Consider the following 19,033-nt stretch of genomic DNA (forward strand, 5'->3'; position numbering starts at 1 on the left):
AACCACCGACCCTCGAGAAGCTACTGGCAAGTAATTTTCCTTTGAAGCCACCGTGTCATCTAACGTAAAACCTATGGATTTTTTAACATTACATTTCCATTCAGCGGCCATAATTTTCCATTCAGGCCAATAGGGTCATATTATTATTAAACCTTTAGATTATATGAAAATTCTCCAAAAGGTAGCAGGTTCAGCTAAGGTTCGTAATATTAATTTGCACTGAGCCCATAGGGTCAATTCTGAGACTATAGTGTCACCCTTTACTATCTGCATGCCATGTTTACTGAGAAACGAACACAGTTTTGTGGAATATATCGACTTTCACTCTGTGAGAAAGAACTTCTTTTATTTGAACTCGGTTAATGTTTATGATGATGCACCACCAGAGCAAAATACGTAACCATTTAAAAGGATGCGTTTTTTTTGACCAAATACATCAATGATTTTATATATTTTATCCTTATCTAATACTGTATATAGATTTTATAGAATTTTTAACGTCTTAAGTTTATATTTTGTGTTGTAGCACTGTATTTTTACGTTTGTTTGGAACGGTTTATCTCCCAGCGCGTTTAGGCAAATAATATCCATTATATTTTTGGAACTTGACTTTGTGGGCTGTGTTGGTGTTCTTCCTTAATTCCGTTTTGTGGAAACTTTTACGTAGGCAAATATTGCTTTAATAATACTCAGTGCATTGAAAGATATCGTTTTTAGACATGGGGAAAATGTATCGCGCAGAGTAGAATGCCTATTTAGTTATCATCACATACAACGATAAAGCCGACAGCGATTAAATAAGCAATAAAAATAATTTCAAGAAAGTAACAATTTTTAAACAGATACTCAAGGTACACTTGAATATTTCCTTTGTTGAGACTTCCTCCTAGATCATATATCCCTATTTGAAATACTAAATCCCTGTCCTAGAGCCAATATCCCATCCTAGAGCCTATATCCCTATTCAAGAGCCTATATCTCTCCTAGAGCCTTTATCCCTCTCCTAGAGCATATATCCGTCCTAGGGCGTATATCCCATCCTAGAGACTATATCCCTCCTAGATCATTTGTCCCAAAATTAGCATCATCATGGTTCAGCTTTCATTTTTTTTTTCTCCTGAGGGTATAATGTCCAACAGATTCTGTTTATTCTTTATCGTTCCCCTTTACGTATAACCTTGTCAGTGTAATTCTAAATTTTAGCAATTTAACCAAAGCTGTCTATTCACACCTTCTCTTTGATGTGTATTTAATGTTAATACACTATTTCGTTTCTCCATTCGTTTAGTTCGCGCAGACGGGCCAGGCATGATGATGCATAATTATTAGGTTATTAGAGAGTCAAGGGGCACTCGTCGTGTTTGATAAGGACAGTGTGAAATACCCAAATTTACTAACTTTAAATAATAATAAAATATAAATTTAAATTGAACTATTGAATTTGTCTACATTTTCCAAACAAAACCGATACATTGGTAATCTTGTGGCCGAAAGGAACAGGTACATTCCTTGCGAAGTTTCTATTTTAATCTAATCAAAATACAGTTGGTTATTCGTGCTCTGCTTGACAGCAATTGGATTACATAAAACTTCAAGGTGGAACTGAACTTGGGGATGCCTTTCTGAAAGAAAGCCCCAACTTATCGATATTGCTACGCCAATTGGTTTTAAGCGTTTCGTTCAATTGTCGTGATTAACCGCTGTTTACACAAAACGCCTACCAATGAATGGGAAAGATCGAATGGGCACTTAGAAATGCACCTTGGCCGCAGCGGCGGTTACGAATAGCAGATTGTTAAGACTTGGAAAGCGAGAGAGTAAAGCGCTTTCACTTTTGTCTAAAATTCCAGCGATAAACATTCATTCACACTTCTCGACGCTTTACGTGCTGATAGCTTTGAACTTTAACTGATACAGCATCGCTTCCTTACATCGTTTTGATGTACTATGGATTTAAATTTCATAGCGCTGCACTTCTTCTCGTACAATGGATCGTAACGTCATGAAAAAGAACTAGCGAAACACGCCTAGATCATTATTTCCCGCTTTATACAAAAATTAAGCTTTCTAACATGCAGTAATTCAAAAATATTTTTGTTCACGAAAATTCGTAAGACTTGGCATTCCTTTCCATGGAAGTGATAATACTATCTATTTTAATCTCTGTTCATTTTGGGACCGTGCAATGTAAATTCAGAAAACCACCTGATGGAGTACTGGCACTTGTAGAAGACAAGTATGTTCGAATTCCTCAAAGAAAACCAGGTATGTTACTTTATTTATTTATTTATTTATTTATTTTATTTTATTTTATTTATGTATGTTTTTTTTTTTTTTATTTTTATTCCATAGAATAATCATACTTTTTGACATTCATAGATTCTTTGGCAGTTTACTAGCTTAGGATCTTTGAAGTTACAGGTGGGAACCGGTTATCCCAATATTTATGTTTTTCATTCAACATTCATAAATTTTCACCCGAATTTAAAAATTTGATTTGATCTTTTCCGTAATTAAATTTTTCATAATTTATCGAACAACGGTATCATATTAATTTTTTAATTCCTTTTTATATATACGATATTACATGTGTACAAATTACGTGTACAGCGTCCAATGCATCGACTGTTTTTACTTATTATTAACATTAGCTTTCAAAGTTCCATTTTATGGCAAAATGTAGGTGTTTGATGCGTAGCGTTCTTAAATTTACTATAATTTGTCACGAAATTCATTCCACAACTTAAGGTAAGTGTCATTTTCAACTTAACGTATCAAATCTTAAAATTAAAAAACATTTCCAATTTGGCATTATTTTTGCACAACTTATCCTTGTATAATTACATTCTATGTATGTATGTATGTATGTGTGTGTGTGTATATATATATATATATATATATGTGTGTGTGTGTGTGTGTGTGTGTGTGTAGTTAAGTTTAGGCTTTTACAAAACGCAACAAGTAAAGAGTGAAGACAACAAGCTTTGTCAAATTTAACAAATAATTTATTTCAAAAATAATCCAAGAATTGTCTTTAAAAATAGTCCTAATAATAAAATGTCCTAATGAAACTGAGTTCGAATCCCGATGAAATCAAAAACGTATGATGTGGTCAATGTCGTACTGATGTGTCAACAGGTCTTTGTTGAATCACAGAAAATAATAGTCCAATGTTTGACTTCTGTGTAAATTTCTATAGCTGTCTTTGTCCAATAATTAATTTAGAGCACAATTATTTCCAGGGAAAAGTAATCTCTTAGAATCCAAATATTTTGAAGAAAAATAAAACGTTCAACTCAAACTGGTCACAACAAAAACACCTTTAACTGTCAATGGTTTAAAGTCTGACTGACTAAATGCTCTCTCTCTCTCTCTCTCTCTCTCTCTCTCTCTCTCTCTCTCTCTCTCGAACCCCGGCCGAGTCATACCAAAGACTTATAAAATGTTACTAACAGCTACCTCGCCTGGCGCTCAGCATTAAGAGGTTTAGTGCTAGGACTGGTGGACCCGGTGTCAGGATAATGTGACTGGGTGGGACATCATGCTACATGTCTGCGGCATGATGCCCCAGTGTGATGGGTATCACTATAAAGTGTCACAATTCAGACATCGTAGCGATATGATAAAGCTACGTTAAAAATCCAAATCACACAAACACACACACACACACACACACACACGCCCGAGTGCTCTCTCTCTCTCTCTCTCTCTTATATATATATATATATATATATATATATATATATATATATATATATATATATATATAGAGAGAGAGAGAGAGAGAGAGAGAGAGAGAGAGAGAGAGAGAGAGAGAGAGCTCATTCGTCTCTCTTGTTAGGCCTTCTGTACAGAAAGTGACAGACGAGTTTCTTTTGAATGCCAGGAAGAAACATTTATTATAAAAGTAATATAGGCATGTGTATTTTATAGAAGAATTCGTGCCTTATACGTGACAACGAAGACAAATCATTGTATCAATAATGTGAAGATAAAAACAAAACATTGTGTAAGCAGAACAAAGATGTGACAAACACATTAGCAGTTTATTCTCTGAAACAGTCGATTGAACCATGACCTAATGAAATGTCTTTATTAAATATTATTGACAAAAAATATCATTAATGGCACGTTTCTGCTAAATATTAGAGATAAACAATGCCATTTATTGCATAAACAATGCCATAATAAAATATATTTTCTAAATGTTATAGATAAACAATGCCATAATGAAATGTCTATATCATGTGTTGCGGATAAACATTGCCGTAAGGAAATATCTTTATTACATGTCATGGACACACAAAGTTTGTGTCATCGTAAATATTGATGTACAACTGTAACTGTTCGTTTTAACATCACATATTATAACATATCTCTCGATAATATAAAAATCTTGTATTTTACCACACGAAATACTGGTAATCTGATAGATTATATGCTGGTAAATTACACTGATTTAAAACGAAACTAGACCAACTGCAATTGCACACCGCTGCAACGGATCATGGAGGGGTATTTTTATTTTGGTTTTGGTTGTTTTCCCGAAAATACCTCCTACCCCTGTATCCCTACCCAACAGTCAATGGTGACACACACCGTTATAGACGATTATTCTATGAACAACACATATACCATATTTCGTGGATTTCCACCAAGCAGTATAGGAATATATGTTGTAACGGACAGACGGACGGACATGACAGTGTTACACTATCCTCTCTAATGATTCGCATAGACATGAGGTTATTCTTAAAGGTAATCCTCTAACTGGAAACCTTTGAATTAGTTATGTGTGTGTGTGTGTGTGTGTGTGTGTGTGTGTGTGATTTGGATTTTTAACGTAGCTTTAAAAAATTTTCAGTCATATCGCTACGATGTCTGCAGTGTGACAGTTTATAGTGATGTCTAGCACTGGGGCATCATGCTTGAATTAGTTAAGCTCTAAGATAGACTTTTCCATGTCAAAAAATGTATTTCGATTAAATAAGAGAGGAACGTCATGGGGGGCCGGGGGGATTCCCCTCACCCGAATTTGCATGTGGTGTAAAATTGCTGTAGCCTATATTCGAAAATTAACAAGCCTATCGAGTTCCCACTCCCAACAAAATTGAAATGAGTCCCTGCTTTAACTGTCTCTATAATCTGTTATTCAGCCTGACCCAGCGTGTTAATATTTGCATGAATCAATCCCCCCACCCGAAAGAAGCTTGAAATGACGTCCTGCCAGAAAGGATTTTATTATCATACCTTCTGGTGTTTTGTTGTCTTCATCTATAAACATACATGGTTTTGTCTTTGTTTGCTAGGTTGTTTATTTGGGGTGGGTGTATTTTTTTAAGTGTTTGTTGTTTAAGTCTTTTGGCTGCGAATATAAGCTTGAATATTTTAGTATGTGTTTTGTGTGGGGCTTTATATTTTTAACGTAGCTTTAACAACCTTAGTCATATCTGCAGTGTGTCAGTTTATAGTTATGTATAGCACCTGGGCGTCATGCCGCAGACATTTGGCATCATGTCTCACCCAGTCACCACGCCGACAAGTCCTAACACAAAACTCTTAATGCTGAGCGCCAAACGATCCAGTTGTTAGTACCATTTCTTTGGTATGACTCGGCTGAGGCTCAAACCCGCGACCTCCCGCATTCGAGAGAAACACTCTAACCAGTATTTAATAAAACGACAAAAACAGCCTCTGGAATAAAGCCTTTTTTGTCTCATCTATTTGACAAAAGGTGTCTACAGATTGCGGTATTTTTATTTGTAGGGCCGGTTATCTCTGGTCGCTTGTTTCAGTCTCCACGTGAGAAACACGTGTTAACGGATATCAGCAATGAATTATAGATTTAATTGAGAGCTTGATGGTGCCAATTTACTGAAAATTGATGTTAATTACATGTGAACAATTAAGAGCACTAGTGACTGAATAAAAATACACTAAATGAGTAATTCATAAAACAAACAAAAAAATCTAAACAAATGGTGACATATGCAATCAATGTACCGGTTGGCACTGAGGCAATGAAAACCAAATCTCGGGGTTACTTCATTTGTCATTTGATTGGGAAAGCCTAGCAGAACATCCAAATAATGCAACACCTCGACTGTGATTTCCTTGTCCCGGCGCCAACTCCAACCCAGAACCTATTTATGTCAGGTGGTTCTGTTCAGCAGAGATTGAAACTGGTTGACCTATGTATAGGTCTGAGGTTTCTTTCAACCAAGACAAGTTCGCCAGAGCTAACGGTAATTTAACCTGTAGGAAATGCTATGGAGAATCGGGAAACGGGGGTGCAAATATATATAACCGAGTGGTGAAAAAATTACGAAATAATGATATTAATGCGTCATCGTTTTGACGTCATTTGTTATCACTTGTTTATCGTGGAACTATGAACTCTGTGAGATACCGAATATTAGATTATGCAATGCAGTTTCTGTTTCACATAGGATAATGCAAAATGACTGGAACCATAATAATAACGTCACACTTTAAGAAATCACAAAGTCCACAAAAAAGTATATGCCATCTCTGGCGAATAACTGGCGATTTACGTCGTGTCGTAAATCGGCGTGGCAAACTTACTGTGTCTGAATACCTGTGTTACCTACATGAATAATAAGACAATAAAAAGACAAATCCATCATTTTCAACCAGTACAAATTCAATGGCTTATTAAATACTTTTTCAGTTATTTTATTTTTTTGGATATTTGGAGACAGGATACCGTTTCCAGTGCTTATCATTGCATTGGCCACTTTTGTGCTGAATATATAACCAAGTCAAGTTCAACAAAAAGAATACGGACCTTTACGTGGACCTTTTGGGATAGCTTTGATTTTGTTATGCTAATTATCTATTTAACATATATATTTTCCCCCAAATCATATTACTCTGCCATCTCACCATCAATTCTCCTATAGTTTGTCGATTGCGCCATCGGGGAGACTTTTCATTGATACCTTGCTGTTTTCGCTACAAGTCGCTTTTGATAATTTATTTTTTTATATATCACAACAAATGCCTATATTACAACAAAAAAATAATCTTGCCCCAAATCTATCCATAAAGCTATGCCTGAAATTCAATCCGGAAACTTAATGTATTTCATCTGTAACTTAGAGTAAAGAAAATAGTTCATATCACCCTCCGTGAACAGTTTATTGGCCTGCATGGATCAATTAAGGGCATACATCAGATTTCAATTCAGCAAGTCACCCCAATTAGCCGTAGAATGCTTCCTCTCTTCTTCTGTTTTATGGATTTTCCCCCAAACACCTCTTCGCCATTGACGAACCCACTCATGATTGTATGGTCTGAACATCATTCTCTCCCTCCCTTCCTCTGTCTGTCTTTCTTTCGGCAGAGTCTGCGAGTAAGTAATACCATAAACCAAGGTACAATACCAATGCTTGGCTGGGTACTCTATGAAACAATCATACTGTAAAGCTACTATGTTTTACGGCGGTTATTCTATCTTTGCCAAACATGCAGGCAGCGTCAAAACTGAATACCGTAAATAGTGTATTCTCTTATCATAAACATGTGCACAACAGATTCACTATGCCTTCATTAAGACCAGTGCCAAAATAAATCCCTGCCAATTTTATGATTATATTCGTTCCACGGAAATAAAGCGTTCAACATCATTTTTCCGTGGCCTTAAAGACTTAAAGGAAAAACTGTGTCATCTTGAGTTGGGATTAACTGACACTTCAGCCAATTACTATTTTAAAGTTTGACACTCATCTGAGACACTCATTAAAACCATAAAGATCTTGCACATCCACCTGAAACCAAGTTTACCATCATGACGCAAGGTTAAGACATGTGAGTGTTTCTAACAAGTCACCTATGTAGAGTGATGGGATATGGACTTTAAATTTCTATAAAAAAAAAGCTCTCTGGGTGAAATTCTCGACCCCTGTTTCAGCAGTGTATGCTGAAATTTAAGGCTGGATTTAAGACATATGATTGTCCAAACATGCGTCAGACTTAAGTCGTATCCAATTAGATTGGATCTAGACTTAGGCTGAAGTCCCAACTTGAGTTATGTTGATAAAACTATTTTGACTTCAAGTTGAAAGCTCGTAAACAGGTTGTTTGTCAATTTTTGAAAACTGCATTGTACTCACTGGTTCTTTGATGACACGGAATGACAGTTTCCTCTAACTTAATTTATATTTTCTCTATTTAATTTGCCTTCTCAGGCTCCTTAATTATCACTTTGTATTTTTGTCTTTCGGTCTTTTTTTTTTTTTAGACAAGAGATTGAATCCAATACTTTAGAACAGTACCCTAGAAAAATATTTCTAAGGACGTAATTTATTCACTGACAGATCTCGAATGCAAAATCCCAGTAATGCACATAAAGCATTGGATGTATAATGGCAATACATTTTTTCTGTCTAATGCATGTCGCACGCACTTCTCGTGAGTAGGGTTACTAAGGGTGTGTAAATAATTGTATAATTTCTGAGTAAGAGTCTGAAATAATTTTCAGATTTTTTAATTATGTTGCTGTTGAATGTCACATTTTCAGCTTTATTTGAATGATTTGTTGGTGTGAAGAAGCAAGTGTTAGAAAAACAAATGAATAACCCTTCTCAAAGTACGCTGTCTCTGAACCAGTAATTTTTCCGGACTGCACCACGCCTACGCAATAAATCTTTTGTTGCGTCAAAATACTGGTTTAATGAATAAATCAGACAATTGCTTCATTCTATCAGGTTTGCTTTCTAAAGGACAGAAATAGGTAAGCAGGTACATCTCTCTCTCTCTCTCTCTCTCTCTCTCTCTCTCTCTCTCTCTCTCTCTCTCTTTACAGCTGTGTGGCACTTACTTTCACGCTTATTTAATTATGTATTATCGATCTACATACTTACCTAACTGACAGATCCGGTGCACTAAGTGGTTAGAGCGTCCGCCTCGGATGCGGGAGGCCGCGGGTCCGAATCCCGGCCGAGTCATGCAAAATACTTATTAAAATGTTAATAGAAGCTGCCTCGCTTGACTCTCATCATTAAGAGGTTATTGTTAGTGCTGGATAATGCGACTGGGTGAGACATGATCCTACAAACACACACGCGCGCGCGTACCTATCTATATATTTATATACCTACCTATCTATCCGATTCTGGTTAGATAAACCTATGTTACTCCTAGTTTCCAGACGGTTGGAAAACTCGACGAGTTCTTCGTTAAGGTTACTTTCTAACATTGTACATTGAATATATCTGTAAACTCAACTGTCCCTGATCTACCGTCTCAAAATTCACCGAAGTTATGTTATTTGCAGTTGGACTTATAAGCGAGTACACTTAGTAATATATTTTATCTTCCTTTTTTAAATTTATTTATAGGATGCTGGCTTGGAAATAACTTTTATGATTTAGAAAGCCGATGGAATCCTTCATTGGAACCGCAAGGAGTAATGGTCTGCGTGATTTGCCAATGTGTGACGGTACGTTTTCCACTTGTTCTCTATCTGTTTGTATTTCGTTAGATCAGGAATCAGATCACACTATCGTGCATCATAAAAAAGCAAAAACGAGCAACAACAACAAATTTGCAACTACTTTGTGTGGTAGGTACAATGATTTATTTTAGATGTAATTTAGGTAAAGTCAATCAATCAGTCAGGTTTCACCCATCGCCACTTGAGCGGAAATCCCAGTCCCCTCGGTTCCATTCAGCGATGTGTGCATGTATGATAGTCTGACTAAACGATTTCTTTATTTTCTCTTCAAAACAACAAATACATTAAAGTTACAGCGAAAAAAGACACAGTATACACATATATTCATTTACAAAATTACAATGATTGTCACTAGACCTACGTATTAACATTATATTTCCTGCTTCAGTTTCATCGATATTATTATACAATATGAACAGTACGGGAAATGGAAAAAATATGAGTATATTCTACGTATTTTGAACATTTAGCTATATCATTCATATATATATATATATATATATATATATATATATATATATATATATATATATATATATATATATATATATATGTCTATGTATATATATGTGTGTGTGTGTGTATACACATACATAGTATATATATGAAGCATCTATTGATATGAACATGTGTGCATGCGTTAAAATAATAATAATAATAATGATGACGATGATGATGATAATTATTGAAGTCAATGACGATGACGACAGCAGCGATGAAGATGATGACGATAATAATAATGATGATATTAGTATTAGTAGTATTATTATTGATGATGATTATTATTATTGATATATTATGGATGACGATAATAAAAATACTATTATTATTATTTCTTTAGTTCACAATGTATTGCCTATTAATAAAATATATAGGCGTTTTAATAAAAAATATCATACATGCCTTATGTACAAATATTAAGACACATAAACACAACCGCACCACGATGTACTACATATGCGTGAAAGCAACAAGTAAAAGAGTGGGAAAAAAAAAATATATATATATATATATATATATATATATATATATATATATATATATATATATATATATATATATATATATATATATATATATATATATATATATATATATAATGTTGTACGAATAATAGAAAAGAACGAGAGTTCAAAACTATCATATGTCATGACCCCTATTAAGCTACTAAGTGACTAATATTTTTGTAAGTACACCAGTCAACTGTTGTATACACATCTCATTCCAATCATTCTTTGCTAGAGATAAGTTTTCAATTAAACAAACTGTAAATAATGACACATTTTTCTTATCTTAGATATATTTCCTACTCGAAAAAATCAACCCTTTCACCTCCAATTAAGGTACTGAAGGGGTAAACTAATTGGCATGTGTATATAGACCATATGAATAAATCTTTCTCACAATTTTCAATCAATCCCAGGTTTTGCCACATACGCACTTGATTTGTTGCTAAAAATCAACATGATAAGTGTTTGATTTTCAAAGCAATTCTTTCGAACAAAATACCCAAGCTGATTTCAGTTTGACATCGGCATAAGACCATTCACTCAATGAGATCTCTGTAAACATACTTGCTACATAAGCCGGCAATGTTATATAGTTGATTATTATTCGGTGTTCGCAAACGATAAAATAATAGCGGTTTAACCGCCGTTGTATGTAATAATTGTTAGTCAAACACAGAACATGAATTGATAGTCTATTTTTAAGTTTCATCAAAGTGTACAAATAGTTCACACCTTTATGTCGAATGTTTGTCAATCAACTTAAAGTTATGTCCTTGATATTTACTTACGCAGAGCTGTAGATAAATTGTTTAATGTTTATTCTCATGTGTTAAATGTGTTGACGTCAGAGGTATTGGAACATTGTATGTCCATCTGTCCGTACGTTGGACGGTCCGACTGTTAGGTTGTCCCTAATTCTATCTCTTGCAAGAGTTCTTGGTGGAACTTCAGCATCCAAAAGAGTTAATAGGCTGTCCATATAATAACCATCCTTCAGAGAGTTCAACGTTTTGGCTGCTACCCTATGGTTCCGAAAAGTTGTTCGAATTGACAGATGCCACCATAGGGTTCAGAGGAGTTGGTCAAATGGGTGGCTACTACTATATGGTTCCGGAGAGTTGGTCAAATCGACGGCTGTTAACTTTAGGTTTAGGGCATTCGGCTGTTATCCTATGGTTCCGAAGAGTTGGACTGTTACCCCAAGGTTCCGAAGAGTTGGTAAAATTGATAGCTAGCATTGGTATGGTTTCGGAGAGTTGGTCAAATTGACGGCTGTTACCTGCAAGCTTAGGAGAATTGGCTGTTACCCTATGGTTGCGGGGATTTGGCTGTTACCCCAAGGTTCCAAGGAGTTGGTAAAATTGACAGCTAGGATAGGTTTCCGGAGAGCTGGTCAAGTTGAAAACAAAACTTGCATGTACCGAGATATCTTCGAATATTTTTAGCAAACTCAAACACGCTGTCTTGGCAGGAATATAGATAATATAGGTTCAAGTATGTAACAGAATTGTGGCTATAGCGCCTGGAGCACGGTCTGGTACTGGTTGGGATGTGAGGGGTGAGAATGCAGGTTGAGGTGGAAGTTGTAATGAAAAGCATGTGAATGTTCCATTAAGTTTGTCCTTCTCTAAGACATTTATCTATTTTATATACACAGATACATAAAACACCAATATCTTTTTGTTTATTTAGTGGATCTTTCATAAAATTCGCACACTTTATAAAAATGAAACTCAAAATCTCGCTGGAAGTAAAACTTTAAATTGAGTATTTGTGTACCTGTATTCGGAACTAAGATTGAATCTTAGAACTTTCTTTAGTTCTTGAAATATAGTTCCTCTTTTTGGATGGCATTTGACCAATTGTCAAGGCCAAGATGAGTACGTCATGTCAGTATCGGTACATTACATAGATTCTGTCTATATTTTGACAATTTCGTGACAATATGATAAAAAGTTTGAATTTATGAATATTTGGAATTTTATGTTTTATGTAACGTTGTCCGTGTTCCCGTGATTAAACGACGATTCACAATTTAGAAACAAGTATTAGCCAACAATCCTGTGATATTTTTAATCATTTCAAAAGTTCAAGAACAGTATACACGGACGTTTGTTCATACCACAAATTTCTTTATTACTGCGTTGTTATTATTATATATAGTTCTGCTCAAATGAGATTAACAATTGATACACCTTTAATTTAAATGAAATGATGTATTGAAGTATTGGACTGAACTAAATCGTCGCAAAAATGTATGTATAGGGAATCCGGCCTGTTTAGGGGAAAAAAATATATACATAACAATTATTTGATCGTAAATCTTGAGCTCTTTCTTGCAAAGAAAACTTAGATTTCTAGTAAATCCACAGACTGAAATATATTAAGTTCGATCAAACATTGATATTAACACTCTGTACATAATCTATGGTTACCGACATGTGTAGAGAAACGAATGTGGTCCCACTGACGCACTCTGACTAATCCTTCTTTTGTGTTGAAATCAGCTGGAATTATCGAAGTGGATACTTGGACGAATATTATCCACGATTTCTCACGTATTGCCTATACAGATTAGATTTATTTTCACGCTCCATTCAAACATTGTGAAATTATTCATTGTAAATTGACGCGGCGAGGAATTTGATGTATGGGTGTAAATCCCGTGAATCAGTAAGTGTAACTATTCATTAAGGCGACGAGAAATTGACCTCCTCAAATAAAATTAAATTACTGAATGAAAAGGTACAAACATTCTTGAAATTGTTTTAACCGAAAGAAATCCACTGTGACATCTTTGTATAAATATTTTTTTCTTCAAATGACTCTTATGAACAAATCAAGAATTGGAAATGGAGAAAAGAAAAGATGAAACATGTAAAGGCATTACTTTTTCAGCAATCGAATTAAATCCTCATACTCTTCCCGGTTTAGCTACAAGGTTTTCAAGAAAGCGTGAAGTGTACAATATTTTTCTTTTACCAGAAATTCACTCGTCTTAAAAATTCCATCTGAGTGCTGACAATGTTTACTTTTACTTACTTTTTCTTATTTACTTGCTTCTTTCCATCCTTCCTTACTTGCTAACTTATTAGTAAGCTACCTTGCTTACACACTTTCACTCATCAACTCGCTTATTTACTCTCTTACTCATTAACTCGATAGCCAATTAAATTGCTTATTCATTTGCAAACTTACTTACTACTGTATTATTCTTTCTCTTTCTTGTTCCTATTATTTCGTGTTTTCTAGCCAGTGTTTATTTATTTATTTATTTAGGTTTATAATAAAGGAAGATCCTCGTACCAAGGAAAAGTCAGATGTAAAAACATCAAACACGAGTGTCCAGAGCCCAAATGTCTTAACCCGAAGCTAATGGATGGCAAATGCTGCAAATCCTGTCCCAATGACGGTAGGAAAAGTTTCGTTGTTCTCTCTGCATGGATAAACACTGATTTGCTACATAAAGACTTACACTAATACTACACCTGTATAGGACTCAGGGTTATAATGATATGGAAAAATTAGAACCAGTCTGAAAATGAGTTTGGCTGGCCAGTACTACTTCATAATGAAAGTTAAATTTAGTATAAAAAGGAATCTTTTGAGAGTTTATCATTGTTGTAACTGAAAAAGAGATTGTAATATCGATGGAATTTCAATCCTTTAACAGACTTGAGTTTGGAACATTCCTTACTGAAATTAGCACCTGACTCTTTGAGGCATTATTGAAAGCACATGTTTCAAACACACGTAGATCCAGAACATGTCGCGACTCGTACTATTTTCTCTACAGAAACTCTGTCATCCAGGATGCATCTATACTGACAAATATAGGTTTCATAATAGCACTCATAAATTTAAAGTCTATGTTTGCATGGATTTACAATGGTAACTGAATTAGTACAGCGAGTCCTATAGTGATGTGCAGACATTCTCCGTTTTACCGCATGATATGTTTTCCACGATGCTAACCATGCCAAGTTTATGCATACCAATTTACCTATCTTATTGACATTTTGAAGGAAAAACGTTTTCATCGTAAGGTCACATTGGTTGACCTATACGCATTACATACCCTTTAAGATGATTTTCATCGGCGGCAATAATGGAGAACATCTGAGTGATTGTACCACTGATTTCATCTGGTGTATGACAACTGAAGTCAAAATCAAATTGGATGACAAAAAATAACTTAAATTGATGTACCCTGTCTTTATAAAGAAGATTCACATTGGCAACCTTTTATCTCATGTTGGAATACACCTTCGCCGTAGCACTAATAATGTTATCTGCAATATATCTTGAGTACACAGACATGCACACATTCTCTCTCTCTCTGTCTCTCTCTCTCTCAACCTCTCTCTCTCTCGACCGCTCCGGTGGCCAGGTGGTTAGAGCGTCCGCCTCGGATGCGGGAAGTTCAAACCCCGGCCGAATCATACCAAAGACTTATAAAAGTGGTACTAACAGTTACCTCGCCAGGTACCCAGCATTAAGAGGTTAGTGTTATGACTGGTCGGCTGGGTGTCAGAATAATGTGAATGGGTTGGGCATGCTGTAACGTGTCTGCGGCATGATGCCCCATTGTTAGACAATATAAACTGCCACTGCCACACTGCAGATATCGCAGCGATATGACTGAAAAATTTTTAAAGCTTCGTAAATCATACACACACACACACACACACACACACACACACACACAAAAATCTATCTATCTATCTATCGATCGATCGATCGATCGAGAGAGAGAGAGATAGAGAGAGACCTTTGCAAACGAAAGGTCTTGCGTTTTGAAGAACATTAAAGCGAACATAATGGAATATTTTTTTGTTTAATCATTTTATTTTAACAACCACTATAGTAAGATATATCTGAATAGTCATCATTTTAACGAGTATTCACGAGTATATTTCGCGTATTATTATGTATTGTACATTTCAAAATGGACAGCTAGATCCTTTAAAAGTAGTCAGTCGAATTTCCCACCACACCCACCCCTTTCATGGGTGAAATGAGTTACGTGAAGCTCAAAAATATTTGGGATATTTTTGTTCTTATCCTTATTCTGTACGTAAATATCGTTCGTAATTCTTAGTTTGTGATATAAGTCGGCACTATCTCAAATAGCAGCTTTTGCAATTTCATGCTAGAAGCGATTGGCTTGTTTATTGGTTGCGCCACAGCTGAAGTCCTGAAAGCAAATATTTTAGTCCGATATCACCACCACCGTCGATTGCTATTGGCAATGACCCTACGCTGTGTTCTGTACTCAAATTCAGTCTTCAAAGTGCATGGGCAATGCATGCATTTGATAAAAGAAAAGAAATATCATCCTGTTTTATAGCTTGTAAAAGATAACCGTCAGTGGCAGCGCACTCAAGGCCCTTTCGTATGATCGGTATGTAAAAACCAGCATTTGGAGCGTGTTGTCGATAAACAACACATAGAAGAAAACTCAAGTTGTTATACGGACGGTTTGCTTTCATTTTAGAGTTTTCTCAGCGTGTTTGACTGGAACCTGCACTCGAGTATTTTCTCGACTTTTAATTATGAAAGCAAAATATGTGCAATTTTATGACAATTGGGCATAATTAATACACATTTATCATTGCCATTAGTATTATTATTTAATTTCCATTTGTCATTCAAATGAACGAACCATGTTCAAAAATATATAAATAAAAACTAAACAACTCTTTAAAAACGCATACAATACTTGTCTTAACGAGAAAAATGCTGTGACAATATTTAATGTATCACATGTATGTGTCATTGCAGTGCTGTGACAATATTTAATGTATCACATGTATGTGTCATTGAAATTTTGTGACAATATCTGATGTATCACATGTATGTGTCATTGCAATTTTGTGACAATATTTAATGTATCACATGTATGTGTCATTGCAATACTGTGACAATATTTAATGGATCACATGTATGTGTCATTGCAATACTGTGACAATATTTAATGTATCACATGTATGTGTCATTGCAATACTGTGACAATATTTAATGGATCACATGTATGTGTCAGTGCAATACTGTGACAATATTTAATGTATCACATGTATGTGTCATTGCAATTTTGTGACAATATTTAATGTATCACATGTTCGTGTCATTGCAGTGCTGTGACAATATTTAATGTATCACATGTATGTGTCATTGCAATACTGTGACAATATTTAATATATCGCATGTATGTGGCATATTCTTGATGTCAGTAAAACTCTGGACAAAATAAAATAATCAATTTGGACCTCAACATAAAGGCCGAAATAAGACAGACAGACATACAGACAAACAAACAAACAAACAGACAAACAGACAGACACGTGATAAGCGATTGATAGGTGGATATTACGAATGGGTTTTTTGGGTGAAGTTCTAAGGAGAATATGTACTTAGGTGGGGTGGGGTAGGCTGAGAGGGTCCTGATTTCAACGAAAATAATGGTTTAGTCAGCTTCTAACCCAACAAGATTATGCCCAGATTGTAGCATGACCGTATCGTCTGCAACATCCACTAATCTTGATTTCACTTGCATATTTGATTTCCATATTCAACGCATTGCTCTACCTTACTCTAGCTACAAGAGTCGGTCTGAATTCCATACGTATTTTTCATGCCATCTTAATTTTTTTCAACCTCTCTACTGAATAATGATACATCCAACATATGTTTTATTGCTTCTTCGCAAGTATTTCATGTTCAATCTATCCTTAATGCAAATAAAAGCCATGAAATACGCAGACTAATACATCATCACCGATCCCCCACACGCCAAACCCCCACTTTTTAAAGTCGCCCAGCGCCTGGGGTTGTTGCAGTTCTTCTCTAATTAAAGCCAATCTGTTCTATACAATTAGGTTCGGCGGCCGTCTTCAAAATAACAAAATAGCGTAAAATAATTCCTTTTTATTCGCCTCTTGGCAAGTTAAGTGAAACATGATCATTGTTTTGTCTTAGATGTTCCATTATCTAACTCTTTCAGGGAGGGATAACGACAAAAGGTGTTCTTTCCTATCAAATATATGCTCACTGGAATTCGAAATGGATCTTGACATATCAACAAAGACTGTTATTGTTAAAAGATATTTCTCCTTCGATCACGATGGTAAATGCTATGTGATATTAAGAAAATGACAGATGTTATATCGGTAACCGTCGATAATTCGTAACTTTTATACGAGCTACAGTCATTTTTCCAGTTGCTGAAAAATATTCGGATTACCCTGAACCTATCATGACTTAAAATTCCAAATGATATGACCTTAACCAGTTTTAAATCTAACCTTATTGCAATCACGTGGGTCAGTTTCCCCATGATTTCAACGATACATTTTCGTAAAAGCAAAAGATGGCAATATTGAACGATCGAAGTCAACGGGTCTAAAGGATAAACAACGAGTAAATCGAATGAACTAAAATGTCAGCTTCTAATTAACGTGCTGTCATTTTGTAATTAGCAAATTAGGGATAGAGACTCATAGAGTGTATAGTTTTAACACGCGATTTCAGACATTTCCGGCACCAGAAAAGTAACAGTATTTGTTAAAATCACACATTCAGTATGACTGTACTCTAAGTAAGACTCCATATTGATCATATAGGTTGGTGGGAAAGGTTAGAGGTGTTACGATTGTGGTTACGGGAGTGAATGGCAAGACATCCAGTAAATGTAAAATAGTTATCCACCATATTATATTTGATTCATTTTTCCCCCTTGTAGATACTTCTTAGATGGTGTGATCATTGTTGTACAAGGCAAATCTCTCATTGCCAGAAAGCTACTATCTGTTTTAAAGTTCTGCAGGATAGATTTCGTGTTGGAGAGTTAACCATATTGCCGAAGATGGTTTCAGAACATTTACAAACCACGCTCTTTTTTGAGAATAAAGGGTTTTGTTCAATAGGCTGTGACTACAGGGGTTTACGTGGACGGAAATCCCGTCGTGAAACCCAGGGCTGTCGGTGCGGTGGGCATTGACAGTGGAATATTATTTTTGGCCAACCTGTTATATAAGATCAATATATATAGTTGATGACACGTTTCGTATTGACCGCTCCGGTGTTCTAAGTGGTTAGAACGTCCTTCTCGGATGTAGGAGATCGCGGGTTTGAACCCCGGCCGAGTCATACCAAGGACTTACGAAAAGGGTACTAGCAGCTGCCTTGCTTGGCTCTCAGCATTAAGAGGTTAGTGTTAGGATTAGTCGGCCTTGTGTCAGGATAATGTGACTGGGTGGGACATCATGCTGCATATCTGCGGCGAGATGCCTCAGTGCTAGACATCACTATAAACTGCCACACTGTCGACATTGTAGCGATAAGACTAAACAATTGAAAGACTAATTTTTTTAAAGCTACACTAAAAATCTAAATCACACACTCAATGTGACTTTTATTTTTGCACATTTTAAAATGTAAAAAGAAAATGTTTCTCTCAACTACTTTGTTATCTGACGTATGTAGAATGTATATGTCATTTTCTTTATTCACACGGAAACGAATGTAAACAATGTACTGCGAACTA

At 35.5% G+C, this 19,033-nt stretch overlaps 1 protein-coding gene across 1 annotated transcript in view; it reads left to right on the forward strand.

Moving 5' to 3' along the window:
* The first annotated feature begins 1,380 nt into the window (after positions 1-1,380).
* The window catches only part of LOC149781276 (chordin-like), a 128,882-nt gene continuing 111,229 nt past the window's right edge, over positions 1,381-19,033 (forward strand). Inside the window, exons 1-3 of the mRNA XM_089935364.1 lie at positions 1,381-2,265; positions 9,363-9,463; positions 13,768-13,900. Of these exons, the coding sequence (XP_089791490.1) occupies positions 2,133-2,265; positions 9,363-9,463; positions 13,768-13,900 (367 nt within the window). The 5' untranslated portion in view covers positions 1,381-2,132. The remainder of the gene's footprint in view (positions 2,266-9,362; positions 9,464-13,767; positions 13,901-19,033) is intronic.

Source organism: Sinohyriopsis cumingii, chromosome 15 (assembly GCF_028554795.1).
Source record: "Sinohyriopsis cumingii isolate HCF-2022 chromosome 15, ASM2855479v2, whole genome shotgun sequence".
NCBI lineage: Eukaryota > Metazoa > Mollusca > Bivalvia > Unionida > Unionidae > Sinohyriopsis > Sinohyriopsis cumingii.